At 38.7% G+C, this 26038-nt stretch overlaps 1 protein-coding gene across 2 annotated transcripts in view; it reads right to left on the bottom strand.

Annotated features, from left to right (window-relative positions):
* The window catches only part of Dyrk2 (Dual-specificity tyrosine phosphorylation-regulated kinase 2), a 158269-nt gene that overhangs the window by 130279 nt on the left and 1952 nt on the right, over positions 1-26038 (bottom strand). The window contains exon 1 of one of the 2 annotated variants that reach the window (XM_087355352.1): positions 15337-15414. The exons of the other annotated variant lie outside the window; for it this stretch is intronic. Within the exon in view, the coding sequence (XP_087211478.1) occupies positions 15337-15348 (12 nt within the window). The 5' untranslated portion in view covers positions 15349-15414. Of the gene's footprint in view, positions 1-15336; positions 15415-26038 lie in introns of those variants that run through there. 2 annotated transcript variants of the gene reach the window in all.

Raw genomic sequence — 26038 nt, 5'->3', positions numbered from 1 at the left:
CCATGCTACTGTCTTCTCACATAATCATGAGACGTTTGTGGCAGTGATCCATCACTGAATTATCACTCAAACAAGCACTGAAAAAGGGGGGGGGGGATGACGGAACGAAGCGGCAAGTAACTTGTGTCACGAAATCTATCAAGCCAAGGAGGGAAGTCTGCTCTTTCATTTCCTGTGCGGATGGTATCACAAGAAATCACCGCGACTACTACTTCTGCTCCACTTAGGGTCTAATTTAAAACTTCTGTTCCTTCTCATCTTATTCTGTGTCTGGAAAAGATGTCATTCATTTATTATTTCCCCCGTGCAACTAGGTGTGTTGTCCGGTTAGGATCTGAGGCAGATTCCTGCGGTCTTGAATGAATGTTGTGTTTTGTTATTACATAAATGTGATTGGAATAAAAATGAAACATAGTCTTTCTTAAAGAAAGTTGAGTTATACTTCTTAAACAATGTTCCCAAGACAGAGTATTAATTAGTCTTAGGTTAGAAAACGTTATTGTGTTCACTGCTGAAGATACATAAAAGACAGACGAAAAGCAAATAGAGTGAGGTTATGTAACAAGTTGTTTACATTACGACAAACATAGACGAACCTCTGAGAAAGTCACACGTTTGATTTACATTAATTGTATTCAGTAATAAAATACGTTTTTTTAGCAAAGTTAAATTCTATGTTTCTTATTCTAGTATTTGCGTAGATTATATTGAATTGAATGGTAGGATAATTGTTGACGAATAACAAAGGATAACGAAGGAAGTGGTTATGGCCTATTACAATGTATTGAAATAGTCATTGAGTTACTATAATGTATTTGAAAATAAGCATTTCCCAAGATAGGCTGGGGAAAACCATGAATGACCTCAGTTAGGATAAGCACTCTCTGACCCGGGGTTTGAACCCGGAGCCTCGCGAAATCCAGTGCTACCATTGAACCGTGACATTCAGTGCCTTGATTACTGAAATTTCCGACAGCCATGGCCACACCCTTCCTATGCTCGGTCGTCACATTGTTGTGCAGTGTCGAAAGCTCCACATGACAATGGTTCAGACTCGCGTAACAAAGTACTTGTGGCGCGTTCGTTAATTGGAGTTCCACCTCCTCTGTCTGTTAAAGCCGTGTCTCCGTACTCCTGTAGTCCTTCGCAGAAAGGAAGTTCCTTCTCCTCAAGCCGACGCCCAACCAAAACAAACATTTTTTTAGCAAAACTAAGCGAAGCAACAGAACAATAAGCTGGCTGACTAGTTCATAGCCCTGCTCATGCCACCGGCCACCGACTGAAGTATAATTGTGATTTTACAGTCAAGTTCCACGCAGTGGAATATCTCATAATCGGCAATGAACCATCTGCTCATCACAAGATTTTATTACTGCGACATCTGCTGGTGCAGCATGGAAATTAAATCTCTTTATTGTTATTGACATAAGGTGGGATAGCTCAGTTTGTTAGATACTGACTTCGGGCTCAACTCTTCTGCATCATAAAACCAAATGTTTGACGCTGTTAAGGAAAATAATCGCTGTCTATTCGGAGAAAAATACGAAACCCATATTACAATAAGGGTAAATACAGAATTATTACATGTTAAAGCAGGTGGAACGTATATTAATCGCTGCGGATCAGCTGTTTACTATCAGCTATTTTTTTATAAACAATACCCATTCAGAAGTAATCAGAATTTTTTTAGAATGTTCTTTCCGTTTTATTTGATATGTATAAGCCTGCGCTAAATAAGCTCAGTAGGTTACCTAAATACTTTTTTTGATTGAATCATGTTACGTGCTTTCATAGTTTTATTTAATCGTTTGAAGTCGGAGCTTATCTAAATAATATTTAAGAATTCAGTCCGTACCGAAAAGAAGAATAGCAGTTCATAATTACCACGATCATTTGGTTGATGCTGTTTAAGGAAAACATAGATATTTGCATTAAGAATCATAAATGCATAAATGTAAAAGTCGAGTGGTAAAGATGAATATGGCAACGGTAAAATTAAGCTTCAGAATTGATGGATTATAGCGATGTCTCACATACATTGGTATTGAACTAACACTTCCTTGAACCACTTGTAACAAATTGAAGGATGAGGGACGAATGAAAATAATAGAAGTTAATTCCATTTGACACTTGTAATCTTTGGTACGATCCATATTACATGTTATTTAAGCTTCTATGATATTGTTAAGAACGTGACATACGCTTAGAAAATCACGAATTATTTTATCTAAGGATCGCTCTTTAGAGACCGTTGAACAATTACCTTACATATCATTATTAATTATGATTGAATGGAAATTTATTTAAAACATTAGAAAGATAATGCCATTATATAGTTTTAAGATGTTCAACGTTTATTATTTTAAACTTATTTCTAGATGAAATTAAAGGAAAATAATATAGGACTTCAATAAAGCCTACATCTATTATGTAATTCGCTTTAGTATAATAAATTTGTATTTTGAATTAATTAATGAGGTCCATGAGATATGCGTACAATGAAACACTATTTGAAAAATATATTTATGCCGCTGGAATATATCTTCTCAGTAAGTAAGCAAGTCCACAGAGCAGACAGCGACTAACAGCTTGAGAAGCTGTTAGTCGCTGATATTTTCGCCTTTCCATTCTCGCTGATTATCAGACATATATGTTTACAGCGTTCTTAACAGAAATAGATGTGATTCCGGGCAAACACAGAGTTTTGGAATTTAATGATACGGGTTCAGAAGCGTACATAAAAGCAGATCTGTTAAATTATTGTAATCCTTTAGCAATCACTACTTACAGTGGCATTCTACAGTGTCTTATAGCCATCTTGCACTTCCGTTAACGTATCGCTATATTTAATAAAGTTAAAAACTCCCGCCTTCTTTGGACGTAATGAATCTGACTTAAATTTTCTTTTGTATGGATTCGATGTTGACATTTCCGCCTGGGTTCTTTGACGTATCGCTATCGTGCTGAGTTGTAAATTACTTATCTGGTTATTTTGATTCGGAGCTGGAACTACGGGGGGGTCTGCTTCGCTTTCGACTCTTTTCAAAGAGATTTTTTTATGAAGCCGGGACTGGCGATTACATCGATTGAGTGACTGCAGTTATTTCTATAGCATAAATTGAATTATAGTATCAATTGTAAGTTGCTAATTAGTGCTCCCACGTGACAATAGTTATGTATAAACGACACAAAGATAAAACTAGAAAACAAAATAAAGTCCAATGGTTTTCGATTTCCATTGCGCTGATACAGTATCTATTTTTCAAGTATTTGAAACCTCAGTTTTATTTATTAACTCCACGGGGCAGAAGTAGAGCCCTTTTTGAGGAGCTAATGTTCTATCACATAGTCAATAAATTACCCATCTTTTATGGAAACAAATATTAATTGGCGTGTTCACAAGACTTGTGATTAGAAAAGTCTCGAAGGATGATGTGAGATATAAATAGAATGCTAGAGATATGATAGGGAAGAAAACAATTTACTGAACAGCGAAATACTTTCAGTTAAGTGGCGTCTATTCGGAAAATGTCCCTGGGCAATTTGCCAGGCGGTGAACGAGTGAAAGGCGATTCTGTAAGGTGAATGTATGTGCCGGCTCCCGAACGCCGTCCTTTAGGATAATGGTAGCGGGGGCAATGCTTTCGTTTAACGGCCGTAGCTCCAAGTCGGAATCGTAACAGTTTTAATACTGGAAAAGCAATAGAAGCCATTTTCACGCGAAACAGTTGAATTGATGCTTTTGTGTTGAAACACAAGTTGTGCTTTTCAGCTGCCTTCGTTCCTTCTAACAGCCCCGTGCAGGAAGATTTATTGTGGGTCAGTTTATTTCTGCTTAAACGCTTTTTCCGTTTTCAATTTCTTTATGCATGCTGCTGACGTGCAGACCGAATTACGTAGTTTCAGTTAGGTAACTTGCCTCGAATTAGATGGTCTTCGTGATTTTATTGATTCTTAGGTTATAAAACGATCCTGATCCAACTGTTGAGGATGTATGTTGTCAAAAGAGATGGAAGCGTAATCGAAATGTGTATGTAAGGATCTGGAAGGAGAGAGCAGCAATGTGTTTCAAGACAGTGTCCGAGCAATCACTTGAGAGGACTACGGACGGAGGATAGCAGTGACGTAATCTACTGATTACAATTCTTGAGTAGTATCTCTGTACTAGCCTGCTTGACCATAGTAAAGTGTCAGGCTGTTTAACGACGTTTTATCATATTGTGAAACTTCGATTTATGAAAATTAATAATTATTAGGAACTAATATCCCGAAGGGATCCGCAGTGGCCACGCGGTCTGAGGCGTGGGCCTTGTGCCGCTTGGTCGCTGGGACCGTGGGTTCGAATCCTACTCAAGCCATGGATGTCTGTCCGCGTCATTTTGTGTTGTGCTGTCCTGCACTGCGACGGGCCGATCCCTCTTCCAAGGAGTCCTACCGAATGTCTATGGATCGAGCCAACGTAAAGTTGGGACCCGCAGTGCTCAGGCACTTGAAGAACGGGTCGTTCCCAGTATCCCAGTAATGTCCCGAAGTGTGTCCGGAAACCTGAGGAAGTCCCGTTTAATATTTTTATCGTGTGCCTCCCACATACGAAACAAAAGAGTTATCAGAATTTATGGAATGTTCGGCGCATTATCTACGTATGCTGACTAATGTTTTTCATGTTTTTCCTCAGCCTCGCCAGGGAACTTGGAGGATATCATCATCATCAATCATTTATCGTTCGATGCGGTATAGTCTGAGATGCTGAAAACGTTTCAAAACTAGAAAAAAATGTATTTGGAAGAGTATGAGACCTTCTAAACAACATTTTAAAAAAATTAGTAGTTCTTGCTTCAAAGAAAACACAACGCGTCTCCATTACTAAAATGAGTTGCTTAATGGTGTTCAGGGAAATAACTTTTGTTTATTCTCAGAATGATATGAAACCCATTATGCACTCAGTGGGAAGACTGTAGAGTTACTGAATGTTACGTGCTTTATGACGGCACGTGGCCTGTGGGTTCTTACGTCATTACGCAGCGTATATGGTATTCGCGGTAGTCAAGTAAGCTGCCTGTGGTTGAAGCCGAGGCTTAACTTAATCTTAGTATTGATAAGAGAACTTGGTGTTGTGCAGCGATGGACCAAGAGGATATTCAGTTCCGCAGAGAAACATAAGAGCACTGGCATCACATGTGAGATGCACGGATTCTGACGTGGAAGTAATACGAACTCTTGTTGAGGGACACTCCAGGGACTTCACTCAGCAAAACGTAATGGAATTAAGCAGGATTTGAGGCTTTCACGGCGTTGAGTACGAAGATGGCTGCCCTCAGGGTCTGGCAGAAGTTTGCCAACATTTCAGAGGTCGTTACTGCCTCTATCATCAGGGCCGAAGAGTAATCCAGTACCACCTGGTGGACTCGCTTCTGTGCATTTTTATACAATCAAAATATTCTTATGTGTGTGATTGTTTTAAAAGTCATAATTATCAAGTGACTCCAAATCTTAGTGTAAGACAGAACCACTGGTGACTGCCTAAACCTCAGTCGGCACGAAATTTGGCATCGAAGCCAGTGTTTTAGGTTGTAAGAAATATACACTCTAATATGTGTACCAGTAATGATCAATATCTTAAGTTTTTGCAGCCAGTCTTTAACAGCGTATAATCTTTGTCCGCTGGATGTATTTATACGTGCGGGGTGAGTATAAGAATAAACAATGCTTATTTCCCTGTATAACATCTACAACCTGATCCTTTTAATGAAGAATTGTTGTATTTTCTTTGATATACGGATCGGGTAATGAATATTTAAATGCTGTTTAGATGAGTCTCTCACTACTCCCCTACTTTATTCTCTCTCTCTCTCTCTAATTCATTCAGTTCATAACAATTCTAGGTGAACGGTACAAATGACGAAGCGTCTCATCATATACCTTTCTTCTTTCTTCTTTTGCTCTCCCCTAGGTGAAAATAATTGGATTCAAACGGGCAATGCAGCTGTTTATGCTTTACCATGTCATCGAGATCAATAGAATATTTACGAATATTTTTTTTCCTTTCCTTCAGGTAGTGGGGATTTGCATCAATGATGATTTTATTTCTATACCTTAATGTCTCAGTTGTAAGATCATAGTTTTTTAAAAGTGAAAGTGATGATGGTATTAAATTTAACAGAGGCTTTGTGTTGCACATCATAACGGTTCCAGCTCTGCATCATTTATGGGATGGTATTTATACTCGATAAAGTGGTCACAAATTAATTTGTGTTGGTGTGATCTTTGTGCGTTAAAGTTTCATGGAAATATTACAAATTCTGTGTGAAGAAAGCAATAGGTTTTTTGAACTTGGTCGCAAATGGGAAATCTTGTCTTTGTGTTCCGAGACAGACATACGAAACGTTGTGCTCTGTGACATACATAACAGGGGGACAGGAGAGAAGCAGGAAACGGTCTTAGTTAAAATGTATGGCACATATCACATAATACGTCCGCTTGTTTGTGTGCTGCAGGAAGACAGTCATTCCGCACGCAGGCGGAACAAATATGAGTGCTCGGTATGTTGGAGTGTTACTCACTTGGCGCACTGACGGAAGCCTCGTAACAAAGTCATTGCTGTAGTGAAGAATCGACATCTTCATTCTGTGTCGGAGACAGACCTTGCCATAGCTCAGACGGTCAGTCGCCATCTCCTCTCCGCGGTGGCCGGGTTTGAGCCCTGTGAGATATGTGGTAGGCTAACGGCGATGGGTATCTCATTGCAGCAAGCACCTATGAAACGTCGGGTAACTTCCACCAGACAAATAACATCCCAGAGGACAGTCGTGAGAATATAAAATCTCACAGAGTCCTTTTTTTTTATAAGTTTATAGTCGCTCAGGTGGCCAGGAAATTCTTGGAATTTTACGGCATCTATATTTATTATCGTGTTCACATGAGACTGTCACTTGGTTCTTCTGAATCAACTATATACATTCATGTATGAATTTATAGCCTAGAACATGGAAATGTGATAAATGACTCGTGCGTCTAGAAATTTCCCCCTACCTCTTTTCGCCATAGAAAGGAAAACCGAATTTATTGAAGAATTTCGCTGTGTATGGACTGTATTCTTCTCTTATCTTCTCTTGGCAGGCGTGTTGGTTGACCTACTACTCGAAAGAAGCTTCCCGTGGAATATATGAACATTGGTGGGAGAAAATATACTAGTTAAAATGGAGCTGGGTCTAGGAACAACCCTACGTTTACCTTTACTTTATAATATAACCTGTATTTTGTTCGCATTTGTTGAGACATTTGTAAATCTGTTAAATAAATAAATAAATAAAAAAATGAAGCTAGCAACTGTATACACGACACACATAAACTTCTCACTTAATTAATAAAATGTATATCTATTATCTGATCGATTGTGCGAAAATTGGTCTAATACTATTAAATGACAGAGTCGGCAGTCTGATGGTCGTGTCTGAATTTTCTTTCGACACAAAAACTAATCGGAGCGCTGGGATAATTTTCGTGTCTGGTTCGGACCCCAAGAACATGCATTACACAGACTTTGCTGTTCGGACCGTCAGATGCGCTTCACTGCTCCCGAAGAATGCTAAGACTTTTAAACTCTTTTTAATTACTCGGACACTACAGACGGAATGTCCCAGCGTACCTACATCTGAAATACTGTGCACTTTAAAACCTACTCGATACATACTGTAGTAATCGTGGAAATAACGCGGGGAGGTAAAAGCCCGTGATAAGATTTCAGTTTCAAAACGTTAGGAAATTAATTCGTGGCTGATTTTAAAAGCAAATTTATTTTTTGTGTAAGGTGTTTGTGTGCCTCTGTTTACCTTCATAAGAAGAAGAAGAAGATAAAAAAGCGGTACAGGGCGGGAGTTTCACATTTAAGCGGAACATCGATAAACCAGACTACATGGTGCAACAACCCAGAGGACAGTCATCTTTGTATTTGTTGCCATGAGAAACTGAAATCTCACCTGTCTGCATATCATTTCTCGAGTCCAGCATTTCTCAGGAAAGAACAGCATTCAAGTCCCGCAGTCTGGCACAGTTTGACAAGAAATATCTGGTAGAACATGCAGTAATGGAGAGGTTTCAACAAACCGAAAAGGCGTGCTCGGTTGTAATAGACTACACGTATTTCCCATTTATATTCTTTACGACTTTGCCTGATTGGTCATCATGATTGTTTGAGATATAAATTTACTTTCCAAACCTATTAAGCAACGCTTATATCATAATCAATAGAGATATACATTCTACATTATTTTCACTTTGAATTTTGTCGTATATTATATCAAAGAACGTTGCAAATAATAGCTGTAGATTCTAATGATAATTTATATTCTATAGTACAGCATCCACAGACTTATTCACTTGGCAGTAATGTATCTTTGAAAACACACACACAGATATATATTAGTGTTGACGGTCACAGCTACATGCTATTCAGAAGAATAATAACTCAGATAAATTTTACATCTAAATACATCGCGTGATGTCCTAAAGCCGTCCTGCTTATAAGGTAGCATTAATATGTTTGTACGATGTCCGTTCATGATACAAGAAGCGTGAAAATAAATCATCCGTATATCATGAGCGTAAAGCATGCAAAGTGAAAATGGATTATTCGTGAGTCATGACTCATGACGACAAAGTAAACTTATTTAAGCCTGTGCTATACGTACATAACTTAATGTATCCTTCTTCAGAAGCCGACAGTAATTAAGCCGCTTAAGAAATTACCCGTCTATCAGTGAATCCGAAAGTTAATTGCTATCATCCAATTCTCAGCTTGTTGGATCCAGATCACATCTCGCACCCTGTTTATTTAGACTGATCCATTTTAATATTGTATCGAAGAATATCGAGACCTTAGAGGGTTCAAATGACAGAAAGCTGAAGACAACTGCTGAAGGAGGGGATTAATAATTTGTACTCCACCAAATATTATTAGGACGGCCAGATTAATTATTAAAAGATTGGCGAGGCACGTAAAACGCACGGAGAGATTGGAAATGCATGCACAATTACGACTGAAAAGCATGAAGGGAAGTGACTATTCGGATTTTAATAAAATCGGGAATGTACTGGACATGGCTCAGGACATTGACTGTTATTGCGTTTTAATTGGTACGCTTTGTGACCTATGACCTTTCGTTCGCCCTCCTTAGCTGGCCCATGCACAGTCAAAATGCTGTAGTTCAAGAAGTGTTTAAATTTTCAGTTATCTTGCATATGATACACAAGATACAAACCAGTCACCGAATACTTTCAGTCATGAGGCAGATCAGCAGATTGGTGTTGCATCACTTCAGATCTCATTTAGAAAGTGTAAGGTATGTTCAGCACGTAACATTTCTGTACCCTGATCGTGATGATGGTAACGTACGATGATCACTGAATACAGACTTAATCTCACAAACGGCGAAGTTAACCTCTTTCAAAGCGGTACGTAGTCTTTTGTGTGCCCTATACGACTAGAAATGTGTAGTCACCTTGCTTCGAGCCTAAAATACTTAAATTGTTTATGCGTCTCGGTAATTTCTGACTAAATACAACATGACAAAATGGATTTATACTAGGCATTCCTAAATTAAATCAAGCAACAGTTAGCGTCAGATTCCAGTTTCAGAATTTAATTAGTCGAACTCGGGATCATTAGCTAGAAGACTCTCCGTGTGAAGAAATTTAATCTCTTATCATCCCTATGCCTGTCTAAAAATATATCGACTAAAATGTGTGAAAGAACAATTTTATCTGTTATTTAGTAGACGCGAAACTTTGTCTTTTATCTTAAGGGAAGGCCATAGGTTGAGGGTGTTTAAGAATAGATTGTTGAGCAGGCTATTTGGACCAATGAGGGAGGGGATGACAGAAAACCGGAAGAAGTTGGATAATAAAGAGCCTCATAACATGTACTATCGATATCCACCAAATAGGCCCTTTGTCAGGATGCTGTTAATAAAATCAAGAAAGATGAGATGGAATCATATTGCACACACGAGAGAGATGAATGCACATAAAATTGTAGTAATTAAAACTGGAGTGACCATGTAGGTAGGCTAGGCCAAAATGGTGGGATAATATTAAAATGCATCCGAAAAGAACTAGGGTGTGACGGTGTGGGCTGGATTCTACTAGTTCACGATGGGTTCCACTGTCGGACGTCGATGATGAATCGTAGGATTCATTAATGGTGGGGAGTTTGTGGATTAATTGACTGATTGTTACCCTTTCAGAAAGGATTCTGATACATGTATTCGGTCGCAGTGTTTTCCTTGGAAGCAAATATATTTTCAGAATCTTGCATCAAGTTTTATACTGAATTGTGAACGAAATGAAGGCGTTCTTCGCGTTCTATTCATAATTCTGCTTTAAAAATCTACCGATGTGCTTTTGGAAATATGATCTGTGTAGATAGTGATATTTATGTGGGGCGTTTGAGCAAATACCTCATATTAATAACACAAGTAGAGAGATAAATATGCATATAAAATTAATTGCAATGTAGGTAATAGTAATAAGGACTCTGTCACATAATTTCCCTAGCAGACCTGAAGAAATACGTGGAAAGATTTAATTATAATAAGGGTTTCCGCGGTTTTGATCTAGTAACGACCACGCGCCGAACAAACCTTTTGATTCTTTGTAACATGCGCGCTGCATTATGGCGCTTAGACGCATCGCCCTTTCTGCAGGACGGGCAGTGACTCAAGACAGAAATCAATGACGAGAGGTCGGTGAACTTCAGAGCTTGCCAGTCTGCCCCTAGAACTATTTTAGTGCATCATTTCAATTCCCACGATAAGGCTGCTGTCTGTATGTCTGCTCGTTCTATTTCATTAATTTAAGCCTTCTTGACTGAAATGGTGTTGTCGGTGCTTAGGCCTTTCAAGCAGTATCTTCTCTTGCATTAAATTATACGACGACAGTTTTCTCGAAAATCATTTCTCCTCTATGACTTTCATAGTTATTTTACTATAGTGCCTCGTCGAAGGAGTCCTACCAAAATATCTATAGATCGAGCCAATGAAAAGTTGGGACCCGCAGTGCTCAGGCACTTGAAGAACGGGTCGTTCCCAGTATCTATTATAGTGGGATAATTATAATTATTCTGATGGTAGTAAAATTAAAATCGAAAGGATGCTGTAGGAAACTGTCGTAGTGTATTTTAATATAGAGATGTAGAAAATAGACCTAAAACTAAATGGAATTATAATATTAGGACGAATCTTAAATATGTAGAATGTGAGGATGTGGAATGGATTTTGTTGGCTTAGGGGCTGTTGTAAATTGGTAGCTGTCGTCAGGTAACACGAGAGGAAAGGTGGTAAGATTTGAGGTTCTCGCTGTGGTTAGTATGTCGATATTGCCCTTCAGAGCTGTAATGCTCTCTGCACTTGAAGGTAGATATTGACGATTCGGATAAAACTGCTGTCTCCATCTTCAGGGTCTTCTGAGTCTTTCGACTTTCCCCTTCCAGTGTTGGGCAACTGTTTTTTCTTTATTCAGTCTTGTGTCGTATATGGGAAGGTGGATAGACAATTGACTCGTTAGCGGCCAGAATTCCACAGAGACACTCTTACCCCATCTTAAGAATAAGAAAGACGCTAGCTTTTTGATCGAAACTATTCCGAACATGAAGCAGTATTGAGAATGTCAAGGTTCAAAGAATGCACATAGAAACGTCTCCGTCTTTCCAAGCTGTCTCTTTCTACTGCAATATCTTTTAAAGCGATGTGTTTACAGTAGGTGATCAACACATCTCATTTGTACAGTATACTTTAGTTACACATACATGTAAATTAGATGCGATTGTGTCGCTATAAACTAAGACACCAATAAAGAACAAAATAAAAATACAAGGTGCGATCGGAAAGTTTCAAGACTGCGCTTGCTTTAGCATTTCATAGGTTTCCGTAGCCGTTTTGGCGAGTCTTTGGCAAAATTTGATGCACACTCTTTATTCATGAAAATCCGCCATTCCGAAATCGCAGGAGGGTCGGTGTAATGCACTACCAAAACGCCCGTAACTAAGAAACAAATGCTAATTCGATGATGCCGGCTGGCACACTGATTCACTATGAATGTAGGCCGCACCCCCTAGCGGCAGAAGCTCATACTACATCCGGTTCGCCCTCTATTGACACAGTCTTGAAACTTTCCGATCGCACCTCGTAATGGCGACATAAGATTTTATTACGGTAGCAGATATGAAGGAAACGTTGAAGGTTTGTAATAAGCGCTTAACAGCAAACTGCAAAGATACTACCAGGTTTTCAGCTTATTTACGTTTAATATGTTAGAACAATGAAGTTTTTTGTTTCCCTATGAAAGACGTTGTTCCTACATACACACTGTCTGCTTATTACTTTGCAGCCTCATGATTTCTGCAATAGGCTAACAGACTAGGAAACTAGCGTTGATTCGGCTTGTAGGATTATGAAAGAAAAAGTACAATCCCTGGCAATATAGAATGTATACGCAGAAGAAATGCTTGTTGTTTCAAAGCGAAAACTACGGACGTATGGAGCGTTAATGGTGTTGTTAAGCTACGGACTGGATGACCTGAGTTATGTTCCCGGGGATTCTCTTTGGCGCCACACCCAGACCAGATCTGGCGCCTTTATTCAGTTTTCTTCTACTGTTGTGTATGAATTTATAATTTAATTCATGCATGCTACATGTCGCACTCATATTATCCTCATGGTCTGAATCTACCTAAAAACTGTTTATGAAGAGCGCGTGTTATGAAACTCCACAACTTCTCAGGCATTTGTTTTCAAATATTATGAATCTGTTTTCTTCTCGCAAAGATGGAGATGAAATTTGGTAAAATTGCAGTCAAGCTAACGTGGATGTTTGGGTTGTTAGGAGATTGAAAAATAAAAAAAATTAGGCGAGGCACTTTTATGTGTAGACCAACTATAACCGTAAGCTTCATTGTCCTGGCAGATAAACACGGCGTTTGAGAAGTCGACTCTACCCCCATCTTCGGATGATTGGTCACTGTGCCGACAGATTGTCTTTCCTTTTTGATCTTTGTCAGAAAGGGCGGCGGTGGTTTTCGAACCAGGGATCGATTGTGTGGGTGCTGGGTCTGTGCGATGGCCGCTGTACCACCCACCGTCCTCCCGACCGGACTTTGTCTCTCATGAGTCTGCTGTCTGTAGCTACGGAGCTGCTCCAATTCTGTATGTTTATTCAGTGAGGTTTGAGGTTCTCACGGCGGCTAGTACTTATCACATTAGTTGTTATGATTTCTGGGAGAGAGCAGCCATGTCTGAGGCCACCTTCAACAAGTTCTATTCGTCACCAATAGGTGGCATTGCTGTGAGAACGCAATTCAAGAATATTGACGAAAGGACTAATTATTGAGGTCGTGTCCTGATTACGATACGTCTACAACAGAATTTCGGCAAATTTATTTCAAAATGAATAGGGATTAGGTTACCGCTTATCCCGACTGTGGTTTGTATGAACATGGCTGTCTTCTGAGACCAAACCTTTACTTTTCTAGTCATGGCACATCAGAGACAACAATTTTTACGACGTTTACATCGCTGTTGCAGTTCGTTTGCAGAAAACGTCTGGGATGCGTAAGGAAGTGATCGTAGTCTGTATTAAGATACGATTACAACATTTACAGGAAAGGACTGAGGAAAACCACAAGAACGTAAGTCGGGATACGCGCCCCATGGCTGAGATTTGAAGTCGAAACATCTCGAATGCGAAGAAGTTACAAAGAGTCAACTCCGACTTTTCCACACAGGAATGCCGGCATGTCAAATGTAAATATTTATTGTATATGATGGGGGTAGAATAACAAAACAAACACTGACTTACAAATAACACTTCTGTGTTTCTTTATTTTGGGTGTAGTATTTCTGTTTGAGTCCCATTTGAAGCTTGGCCAACCTGTATCTCAGTTGCTGTCAGTGCGCCCCAGTTGAACAGAAATCGAATAGATGGGGAGACAGCGTAGCGTATGTGAAGTAATACGCCTATCCGCCTGTCATTTTAAATGTAAAATTTTCCCAATTTGGCCCATCGTGTTTTATGTTTTGTGTTTTCGTGTCTTTTTTTTATACGCGTACATAAAATTTCAGTGGTGGTGTGTTTGTGTGACGCTTACTTTGAAACGTTTTGTATAATCCTTAATTTGTTTATGAAACCAGAGTTGACTGAGGCAAATGTGTGTGATAACTCTGTATAAGTTACTTTACTAAATTCATCAACTTCAGGTGCTGGAGCAACACGTTTATTCTGCCAGTTTATAAGATCACAATCTGAGATGTTAGAATGACGAAACGTAATTACTTGTGACGGTATTATTACACGTGTCGTTACTTTAATACTTGTTGGCAAGCGCGCTCTGACTCGAGCATCAATGACGTCAGATGATGACTTAAAGTGTCTGCGCTGATCACAAATGATAATAGGATGCTTCATGAAATGTTAATGCAGCTTCGGTGCTGTTCGTAACTTGCCTGGATTTGAAGAGAGACAAGCAATTGTATTAAAGTACCACGCTGGAGTTTATATTCACGTTTTATTATTCCTGATCTTGTACTGACAGAAGCTTATTTAGCTGTTATGTAAGACTATTTCTCCGTGATCATTTCTTGAGGAGATGCCGAAATGGTTTATGACCGTCTATCATTTTTGTACGAATGCAAATAAAACAGAAGCAGACCTGTACAGTATCTCATAACACACGACTGCACTTATTTCTATGATTTTATTAATATAGTGGCAAAGAGTTATTTTAATAACGGGGAAACGGAATTATGTTCTGAATCAAATATAACTGCCTCAAATCCATGAAAATAAACATTAGTAATATTGATATCATTGAAATATATCGATTTAAATACATATATTTATTTTTCACAGTCTATACACAAACTTATTTAAAATAATGTTGTTAAAATATTATAACATTTACAGTATAAATGCAATGCATCAAAATGTATAATAGTTTTTAAAATAATATAAATTGATAAACCTGAAGATGATGTCATAAAACATCGAAACATGTCGTTCAAAAATAAAAGCGCCGAATAATGTAATGTCGTACTACGATAAAGGAGCGCCATAAATATAACATAATATACTTTATACTGTAAATGTTATAATATTTTAACAACATTATTTTAAATAAGTTTGTGTATAGACTGTGAAAAATAAATATATGTATTTGATTCAACACAAACATGACGCACTTAAGATATATATATCGATTTAATTTTAAGATATTTTTGATAGATTCTTGTTTGAACTCAGCACCGTTCTGTTACGCAGGAATTTGTAAAGGGTAGCAGTAGAGCTTACCTGAACGAGCATCGTCAAGCCAAGATGATTCAGTGAGAGGGCTTTGGCAGTTCTCACACGGGTGCACCCTGAGACGTAATTGCAGCCGATACGCTAGAGTAAGGAGTGAGTAGAATTTGATGAGGTACTAATTAATCCTTACGTGTAACGACGAAAATTGATGTCAATTACGGGCAAACCATCCTTACGGAGTGTTAGTTAGTCAATTACACACAATTTTCGAAATAAATTCGCGACGAAAATTTCAGTACATCCTTTTACAAAATTGTACGGTGTTGGATGTATATGAGCATACACAGCACACTTCAAAAAATATACCAGCACTATCCGACAGTCACTTGTTTTAATTTGATGCACTGAATGATACACACTCGCTGTTCTCAAGTTTGCTTATTTGTAGGTCCCACAGGGTTTGACCTGTGTGATCCTTTTAATAGCGTGACCGTGACACAAAATGTCGCCATATATGCTGTATGTAGTACACCCGACATCACGGGCTGCATACGGCAGCATTGCCCGCATGAGAGGAGAACGTAGACTTTCAAGAGCTTCGGAAGTTTCCAGAAACGCAGAAGCCATTATAGTGAAGGGGAATATGTACGGTATTTATAGTAATCTTATTAAATGCGTTACACAAGACATATAGGGGAGTCGGGGTGTTTAACGGTAGGGTACGATAACTAAAAATTGTGTCGTGCAATGAATGCGCAAACTCCGATTTGCCTTATACTTTGCACGAACCAACCGTATAAGTGTATTATTAACCCAAGTCACATGTTGGTATTTTGTCCTTATTTGTTATATTCTCACGTGTATTGATTACAGATGTTTCTTGTCGCAGAAACTGCACAGCGGTAGTTACCAGCACGTTTATCACCTTGTCACCAAGGCGGTTTGGTTAACATTTGCTTTTGAACGCCCACATATCAGGCAAACACTCTACCAATTGAGCTTCTGCGGTTAGCTTAAGGTTATTTGCTTTTGCGAGACATATGAAGTAACTCCTCCCCTAATATTGTCAGGGTGATTAAGTCGAGAAGAATTAGATGGGCGGGGAAAGAGGTGTGCACCGGGTGTTGGTCAGGAAGCCTGAAGGCAGGAAACCGCTGGGGTGACCTAGACGGAGATGGGAGGATAATATCAGGTGTGATTCATGGGAGTTAGGAGTTGAAGGCGATTGGATTTTGCTGGCCCAGGACAGGGACCAATGGAAGGCTTTGATTAGTTCGGTGATGAACCTTCAGGTTCCGTAAGCCATCTAGTTAGTTAGTTATGAAGTAACAGCAAAGAAAAGTATGTATTTCCTTCGTCCACACGGAGTTGATTATTTGAATAATTAGCTACTTGAAAGTTTCCATAGGACTAGTATCTCCATTATCCTGTAAACTCCCTCACATCTTGGTTCAATGTGCAGTACATATTAGCCCAGATCCAGATACGGGCATTGCCCCACAGAATTATCCCATCTTGGACACCAACCTAAACTTTGATCTCTATAAGCGTACTTCTATATAGAAGGCAACCGCTAAGCTGCAGGGACTTTGCGGAAGTTGGACGGTTGAACATTCTTCATCGGTGTAATGGAATGCAAGTGTGACGTACGCTTAATGAAGCTGACCGCCGGGTCCGGATAATGGCTCATACGGAAACGTGTCACGCATTGCACATGGAAACAGACGGCAACAGGGCGTCGGGGTGCCCGATCAATGCTGCATGCACCTCTCCTCACCATCCCCCCTTTATTTTCGAACGAGTTTCTAAAACTTATTTCTTATATCCAATACTTCTCTCGAGGAAATGCTTTTTTGAAACAAACAGAACTTATTACTTCACTGTTTAATTTATAATTAATTGCAAACTTTTTAAAAGTGAGGAAAGTGAAATATACAATGCTGGGGCGAATTGTAAATGTGGCTATGTTGGGGAGAGAAGGAATTCAAGCAGAATATTTGTGGGGAAATATCTGGAGAATGGTCACTTCAAATGCAGAGACGGTACATTCCCGGCATTTGTCTCGAGATTCAGAAAAACTACGAAATTTTGTGTGGCGACATATTTTTAAAAATTAACCATATTTTAATTAGGCTATTTTTGTATAAAATAAAAATTTATGTTGCGATAGTACAAAATACATACTATGTTTAGATTCTGATTGGATAATTTATGAACTGTTTGTCGACAGAATAGTGAAATTTGTTACACGGACAAGTTATAGAAATGACTATACATTGTGTACACAACGACTCATCTGTGTACTAGAATTGGCTTATGTCAGGACGCCATGTGCTTGGGAGTTACGTTTCGTACATTTAAGTACTGGATGTATATACTTGAGGAGATTTTCCATAAATACAGCTTTGTAATGTCTATGATGGAGACAATTAATGAAGTTAAACTTCATGCTTTCTGAAGATGGCTGTCTTCTGGGATATAGTACCATGAATTTTGGTAGATATTAACCTGTGTTTGGGAGGCATTCACTGCTCCCATCATTAGGGTCATCACTGAAGACAGCCATCTTCATTTTCGTCGCCATAAGAACCCCAAAACTCACCTAGAAGCGTCTAAGTGAGGTTTTACAGCGATTAATGTCTATTAGTATTAAAATATGTGTGATCATTTGACGTATGTAGATCAGTGCCAGTTATATGACTGCATGTAGCGTACTAGAGAGAGAGAGCGAATTATACTCGACTGTCTATCGATTACTGGAACTTCAGTCGTGTGTCGATGACTGTCGTTGCGTGAGACGGTATGGTGGGTTGCCTATAAAGCAGGAGCCGAAGTGGGTCAAGAAACGGACCTCAACAATGCACACACTGTTCCAATTGCTTTTAATAAATATAAATCCCACGGTAGTCTAGCGGTTAGAACGCTGGCCTTGTAATCCTGGGGTCTCGGGTTCGATTCCCGGCGGTGCCCGAATTTATAACTTGTGTTGGGCAAGGCCGTGGTCTAGGCAACACGGAGTTTTCCTCCGGGGGCTTCTTCCCCGGTTTCTCCGTGGCATCCCAACAATTACTCCATTCACACACAGAAGAAGGCAATGGCAAACCACTTCTGGATCATCTGCCAAGAACGTATATGAACAGGTCCCAGTTTGAGAAAAGGATGGAAGGATCCTGTTCATATGGACCTGTCGTCAGACAGAACACTAAATAATAATAAAATTCCATAAAGAGTCAAGGTCGTTTGTAATGTTCTGTCTAATAATCATAGCTACCCAGTTTTTTTTATTTAAGCTAGTAAATTCTAATCTGTTGTTTTGGAGTCTGAGACTGTACTGAATTTGCTGAAGTAATAACATCGAAATACGAAGACTAAGAATATTTGAACACAAGAATTGTTGTCATCTATCCCGGAAACGAACCAAGTTGTTTGTACAATATCATCACGAAACCATAAAGCCCATTCTTTTATACACGGCCCCTCGAAATTCAATCTCGGTATTACAGCGTTGCCAACAATTTTGAGGGAAATAATGTTGCAGTCTCTGAAGTTAGTAATTCTCATTTTGACGCCAAAATAGGATGATTCCTTCGAAGTGATATTTGGATTTTAAACAAATGGGGAGAGGAAGTTTACGCCGTTCTATAAAGTCATAATGTAGAGACAGTAAGCGAAACAAACAGGGTCTCAAGCATGTTTGCTCTTGAATGTAGACTAACTCCATTTTCACGGCGCCTGAATTATACGAACCATGAAGTTCTGACGCCAGTTGGCTATCTCCGTTGAAATGATGGTTATGCAGGTATTAGGATAGCAAAACTTCGCCGTGAATTATTAACACTCCTCGCCTACAGGATAAATTCAGAATACATGCGTCTATGCCGAGTCGTGTTTGACCTCAGAGCTGCTAACACACGATGCTCTCTCGAACTGGAGCTCAGTGAAGGTGGGGGGGGGGGGGGGGGGGGGGGGCTCTGCCTCTACAAACCATTCATTTATTTTCTTTAGTTCTGGAGCTGTCGAGAAAGGAAATGAGATGTCTAGCAGGAGGACGGCCGGATTTGTGGGGAACCTATTACACCTTTATTTAAATTAATTTGAAAGGTCGTGAAAACTCGTACTTTCACATTCATTGCGGTGTATTTCACTGTTTGCACTCGTCGTATATATAAAAAATTGGCCTGCTACTCCCCAATGACGTTCGTAGTTTTGCTATGAATTACGTACAGTTATTTAGATTGATTCTTGGTCCACTTAAGGACGCTTTTTCAATAGCCTAATCAGTAATCTTATGGACAGTTATGCACATTGCATTGAAAGGTAGGGAGGGTGTCTACGCAGAGAAATAAGAAGCTTCTAATTTATGTGTAATTATGTTTTCAAACATTGATCGCCCATATTTTTTTACATTCCTTTTTGTAAAAAGCTAGTTGACGAGATAAATATTTAGCATTAGAACTGGATTGTGATATTATATTAAGTGTGTAAAATAGTTCACTTCCATTCAGAAAAATTGCTACACATACCGGGATAGTATTTTCCATCCACTAAAGATTCAGCATTTATAATCATTTTAATATGACTTTATGTCACAAGTTGGTACATTACAGATAAACTAGGAAGAAACTATTTTTTATATTTAACAAGTACAATGTATGAGATGATTTGGTGGTGAAAAGCTAATCTAATGTCCCTCTCTCCTGTTTTTTTTTTTGGGGGGGGGGTAAATAATGAGGCAAGACAGTATCAGCTGAAGTTTCACTGGTGGTTTGGGACCTCTCTCTGCAACGAAGAATCTTTTGGTGTCGTTATTTTAGCTAGGTTGCTGTTAGTAAATGAAACTGAAAAGTCAATTCTGGGTTCGTTAGGTTCTACATTATTGGGTTATGTGTGAAATGGAAGATAGAGTGAACGAAGTGTTGAGCTTACTATCAGAACCATTCCGATCCGCTGAACAGAAAACACGATGAGAAAGCTAACTCATCACACGTCTGCTTTCCGTTTGATTCACAGGTCCACAATGTGTCTGAACAAGCAGAATACGTAGACAAGAATTTGTTCATATTGACTGGAACACTGTGTCTATAAGAACAAATGTTTCTTATCATGCAAGGCTGACATAAGATAATTGTATTAGCTGCATTAAATAAGTTAAAACTGTCTCAACAAGGTCGTCATAATTGTTTTTGTGAATTCCTGCAGAAGTTCTGAGCTAAATTGTTGGAACTTGAGCCTGATGTGAAGTTCTTGAGGTTTGATTGAATCCATACAACAATAATAAGGCGAAATAATATACAGAATATACAATGGGGTAATGGAAGGAATATGTCATAAATTACATAAGTGTATATAGCCCTTTCAGAGATCAAGAAAGATACCAATTTTTATGGAATGGTGGTTTCCTTCTCTTCTCCTACAGATTTCCCTTCTTTTCTTCTTTCTTTCGAATCTCGTTCATCTTATTCCCCATCCGCCTGTGATATCCTCTTCTCGTGCATTTCTTATTCCTTTTCCCTTCTTTATCCTCGTATATTTATTCTTGTTCTTCTTTAGTATTGATCATTCAAGGTTTGAAAAATTGGTCACATTAAATAATACCATTATTTTGTCGACTTTTAACAGTCCCTTTTAAGAATGTTTTTTCCAATAGGTTCCTTATATAAATACAATATACTTAAACGAAATTTATATGTAAAATTTAAAATTTCCTGAAAATTCTCGTGGAACTTTTCCCCCGTTTGGGGATTACGCGTTTGAACAGCTCTTTTGAGATCATTTTATTTTCGTGTTGTTTTTCGGTACGACGCGCTTGGATACGATTTGATGCAAATGCGAAGTGGATTTGTGCTACAGAATTTCGAATGAGATTATACGAGCAGACTGATGCCATCGTATCATATATGGCACATTTGAGTATACACAGCTTCAGCACAGCATACGAACAATAAAACAGAATACGAGTGCATTTCAGAGGCACTGGTAAGCTCTGGGTAAAATAAGAAAGAGAAAATGAATAGATCGAAGTGACAGATGCACGTGGTATTAAAGAGGTTTAAATCGAACAGCTATGAGCTGCTGCATGACTGAGCGGCAAGTTTTATTCAGGCATATTCTTTTGTCTCGTGTAAATGTTGATCGTGATAATACAGAAATGTATTTATGCCCTCCCGGGACAAATCACTCTGAATACAACTCGTGTAACGGAAATAACGTTTATGGAGTTCTGTCAGAATTTGTCGAAGGATCAAGAACATACGTATAGGTAAAAATTAATTCCATACGAATCAAGCTTATGGCAATAGTGGTGTGGCAGTAGTCATATTTAATGTTTTATCAGTATCTGCAAAGAGACAAAAGATGCAAGTTCATCTAGGCATAAGAGTAAATGACTCATAATATGAATTAAGGTTAATGGAACTAGTGCATGGCAATGCTAATACAGGTAGCCCTCGATTTGCCCCGGTTCAATTTGCGCCGATTCAGAATAACGCCGATTTTGAAACCAGAAAGTCAAAAAGTGGAAACAATATATTTTACTGTTATTTATAACTTTTTACAATGTATCTCGTACTGATTCTTATACTAAATCGTAATTCTTACATCGCTGATTTTGAATAAAAATTATAAATACAGTCATCTCTGCAATTACGTATGTTTCGTTAACGCGAATTTGCTCCAAAGAGATCGATGAATCGGTAAAAGCTGTTTGTGAAATGCAAACTTTTGCATATGCGAGTTTGCTCTTATGAAATTTCATTCCTGGCGCTTTAAACTTTCAAAGAACTAATTTAATCTCTGCGGAGGTACCGGGGTTATTTTTACTACGCGATTTTCTATAGGACGGCGTCTTACATGAATGCAACTATCGCATAACAGCAGAGATGACTGTACACATCAATCACATGAAAGAATCGCAGTCAATCGCGGGGACCAACGAATTGCCGAATGTAAGTGTATAAAATATATTTTTTAAATTCCCTTTATTTTATTTACGTTATTTCAAAGCTTTAAATGTAATGTCATTATATTACTCGTCAATGTTTGGGTGCTGGGAACGCATGACTTCCCATTGATTTACATTATAAAAGAGTTTCAATTTACGCCGGTTCGTCCAGGAACGCATCCCCGGCGAAAATCGAGGGCTACCTGTATATGCTAGGTCAAATGGTGTATAAAATATTTTATAAAAATCTTGCTAGATGACTCAGTTCACATTCTTTAGTAAACAGGTCCTTAAAATGTTCAAAACTGAACCGAAGTCATAACTGTTCTACAAAATTTGATGTACATTCACAGTACTGTATTTGATCGAAATCTAACATCTAGTCTGGGCCATGATATATGAGGCAGGGAGGACATGAATTTTCGAATTTCATTTTTTGCTTTGAGACGCACCTAGGAACATAAATTTCCCGTGACGAAGGGGGCAGTTTGCCTTCCTTTGCAAACACAAGCGACTGCAATGGCAGTGGCGGAGCTATTCACTGCCGATCATTAAATGCGCAGATTTGACTGCTGATCTACTTGAAGTGGGTGAACATTTCACAAAGTAACTACAAATTTTTGCGATCTCTTACGTGGTATCTCTGTCAATTGCAGTTTTCAGTGTCTTCTATTGTGTTCGGATTTACTTTGAGTCCTCTGCCCTTTAGAAAACAAGACGACATGAAAATCCTTCGCTATAAAAGGCGAGACAATTGTTCAATAGGAGTGTCTTCAGAAAAACGTTGTTCACCCACTATTTCTGGTGTGTGCCTTTTACTATATTGTTCACACAGTTGGTGTTAACATCTCTTTGAGGTTCCAAATCACCGAGACAGGCGTGGAGTACTCCTTGTCGACTTCACTTTGAAGTTTGCACTGTCTATGGAAGCTGACGAAAAAAAATGAAACTTTTATTGCAACTTCTTGGGATTCTTAGCAGGGTAAACTATATTGCCACTTTAAGGACTTTCTGTTTATCCGTTTGGGATGACATTTTAAACATTTGAGCCAATAAGAGGTGGTGGAGCGAGAAGATGTTGCGATAGGATAAAGAAAATGCCATAGTGAAGAGGTTCTTATGCTGTTAAGTGAAACACGCATGGAGGGATGAAAATAAATAGGCCCATACAACTTCAGTCTATGAGCCTGAAGGAAAGGTAACACTTGAGACACTCAGTCATACTTGAGAACATAATATTAAAATGGATGTTAATGAAAATATTGGATTTGAGGATGTGTACTAAGTTCAATGGACTCGGGATAGGATCCAGATATTGGCGGGATTTTGTGAAAAAGGTAATGAACCTGTGTGTTCAGAAAACGGAGGACAATTTATTTGCTAGCGGAGCAGTTATCATATTCATATTAAGCAAAGAATAACCCAAAAAGCAATGTCCTTTAACGAGAAGACTTGCGACCGGTGTTATGCATATCTCATTCGTCTAAACTCCACCGAAATATATCTTGAAGCCGGAAGACTGGAGCTGTACTTGGTATATCCTGTGCTGCATAATGTACCATAATGGTGAGTTAGGTTACGTCCTCAGTATTCAGCGTCATACATCAGCCACATGCAGATATATGGCTTCACAGCTTATTAAGGTTGACATTGTCAGCGTAAAGCAACGTCAAACACAGCTGTTCTCAGAAGTATCTAATCGAATTTTATGTAAAACATTTTTTATTCACATAAAGTGTAGACGTATTGCATTCTGGCTCCAGTTGGTTCCATATTCCCCATTTATTCACATGAAACTGACGTCATAATATTATAGATTTTCTTAAAAAAAAAAGGCTTATTGTATAAAAGTGGGCATGTATCATCAAATGCGATGTCTACATCTTTTATTTGAAACACGCAGTTCTACAATGCAACATTAAATTCGAACACGCAATAATATATTTGTATCTGCAGCTAATGAACATGAAGATCAATAAGGTATGAAAACTCGAAAAGTAAATATGTGTTGGCTTATTCAAGTCTGGAGTACACTTTTATACTCAGATTTTTAATGGAAACGATTTTACAAAATAACAAAATTTTACATAAGAAGAACGGAGCACTAAATAACAGATAGACCTAAATTCATTCTAGCAACTTCATGGGTACCGGAAAATGACAACCCCGAGGAATCGTGAGAATCCTGTGTAGCTCAGTCAGAGTTGTGACTCGATTACAGGCCGTATGACCGGGGTTTGATTCCCGGCAAGGTAGGATTTTTTGTCTGGACCGGGTGTTAAGCCTACCCAATATCCCTTCCAATGAATACGGTGATAAGGCGTGCTTGCGTAAGCACGAGGGATAGCATCACTTTTAACCTAGATCGATGATTTTTCTTAAGTTATTTATCGACTCTCTTTCAGCTACAGAGATTGTACATTGACAAGCTAAACAGAAAGATGATCATGACAAAATATATGGAACATAGATGTGGCCAGTTGCAAGGAATTGTCGCGGCCTTCTCCTGGAGATACTGAGGGAAATCACGAAAATCGTCAGTCAGAACAAGATTTGGCCTGGGTACTTCGCGGCTGAAAACCTGAAGCGCTGCCAATGCACCATACTGTTCAGTTTAGTACCAGAGAATTAGAAGCATAATATACTGTCGGAGTGGTTAAGTGCTTACAGTCACCAATAAAGTCTGAATGTGATCACTCAGGCCATAATAATTTTATAGTTTGTACAGAAATGCGATTATTCACTGGAACTCGTGCAGACAAGGTGGGCCCTACTCGTAGGCTACTCTGTGTGAAATTCAGCGTATACCACCTCATTTTTTCGTGATTGCAGTCAGTGCCTTCAAGGCGGGTGTTACCCCTCGAAGAGACCACGTCCGCTTGAATGTCTTTCCTTTCGATGTCACTGTACGTACTTATCGTCGCTGAGTAAGCTTTAAAACTGACACGCTTAGTGACTCGATTTAATGTTAAATATTTAAATTTCCGTCAGCAGCCTGCTTTAACTAGAATTCGAATCATCAGTTACTTTATATTGCTTAGGTTGTTTTCGATTTTTTGTATTGTTTTAAGATAATTTATGCAATTGCTTTCGTGTTTCTATGCCTTTGTCTTTTACATTTCCTTTCTTGTTGGCTTTCCTATTTGTCTACTTTGACTACAAAGAAACACCCATGGATGTTCGAAAAGTAAAGACAAAGCAGAACATTTATAGAAAGATGACATGTTTTGCTGAAGACTTTGTCAGTTATAAATGCTAGTATAATTATCATTCTATGAGGTATTCTTTACGTTGAATATTATAAAAAATCTGTAATAAATTATGAATGCTTTTGTTTAATTGGTAGATATGCATCGCACTGATGTTTTAGGTACTGATTTAACAGTGAAAAATTATTAATGATAAAGATGACTGTCGCCTGAGTTGTAGCGCCTTGTAATCTGGTACAAGTTTACTAATGTTTCAGAGGTCCTTACTGCCTCTATCATCAGGGCGATAATAATGGAGGCAGTAAGCGCCTCTGAAACGCCGGACAATTTCTACGAGACTACAATCCCAGAACACGGTCATCTGAATACGAACGTTTATATTTATGTAAAATTCAGTATTGTTTTTGTGTGAGAATGAACACTTGTGCTGTGGTCTTCTCGATTATGAATCCGTGAAGTCTTGTAGTTATTTCTTCTACCCTAAAGGTGGAGGTAATAGGTTCCTCCGAAACGTGGGTGACTACCGACAAGACGTCATGGCGTCAACCCAGAATACTGATATGTAATTCTCGATATTTTAATTTTGTTTTGTTGTTCTGTA

Source organism: Zootermopsis nevadensis, unplaced genomic scaffold, assembly GCF_977971745.1.
Source record: "Zootermopsis nevadensis isolate Lab colony 2312 unplaced genomic scaffold, Znev_1.0 Znev_ptg000024l, whole genome shotgun sequence".
Lineage (NCBI taxonomy): Eukaryota > Metazoa > Arthropoda > Insecta > Blattodea > Termopsidae > Zootermopsis > Zootermopsis nevadensis.
This window is presented reverse-complemented; position numbering and strand designations above follow the sequence as displayed.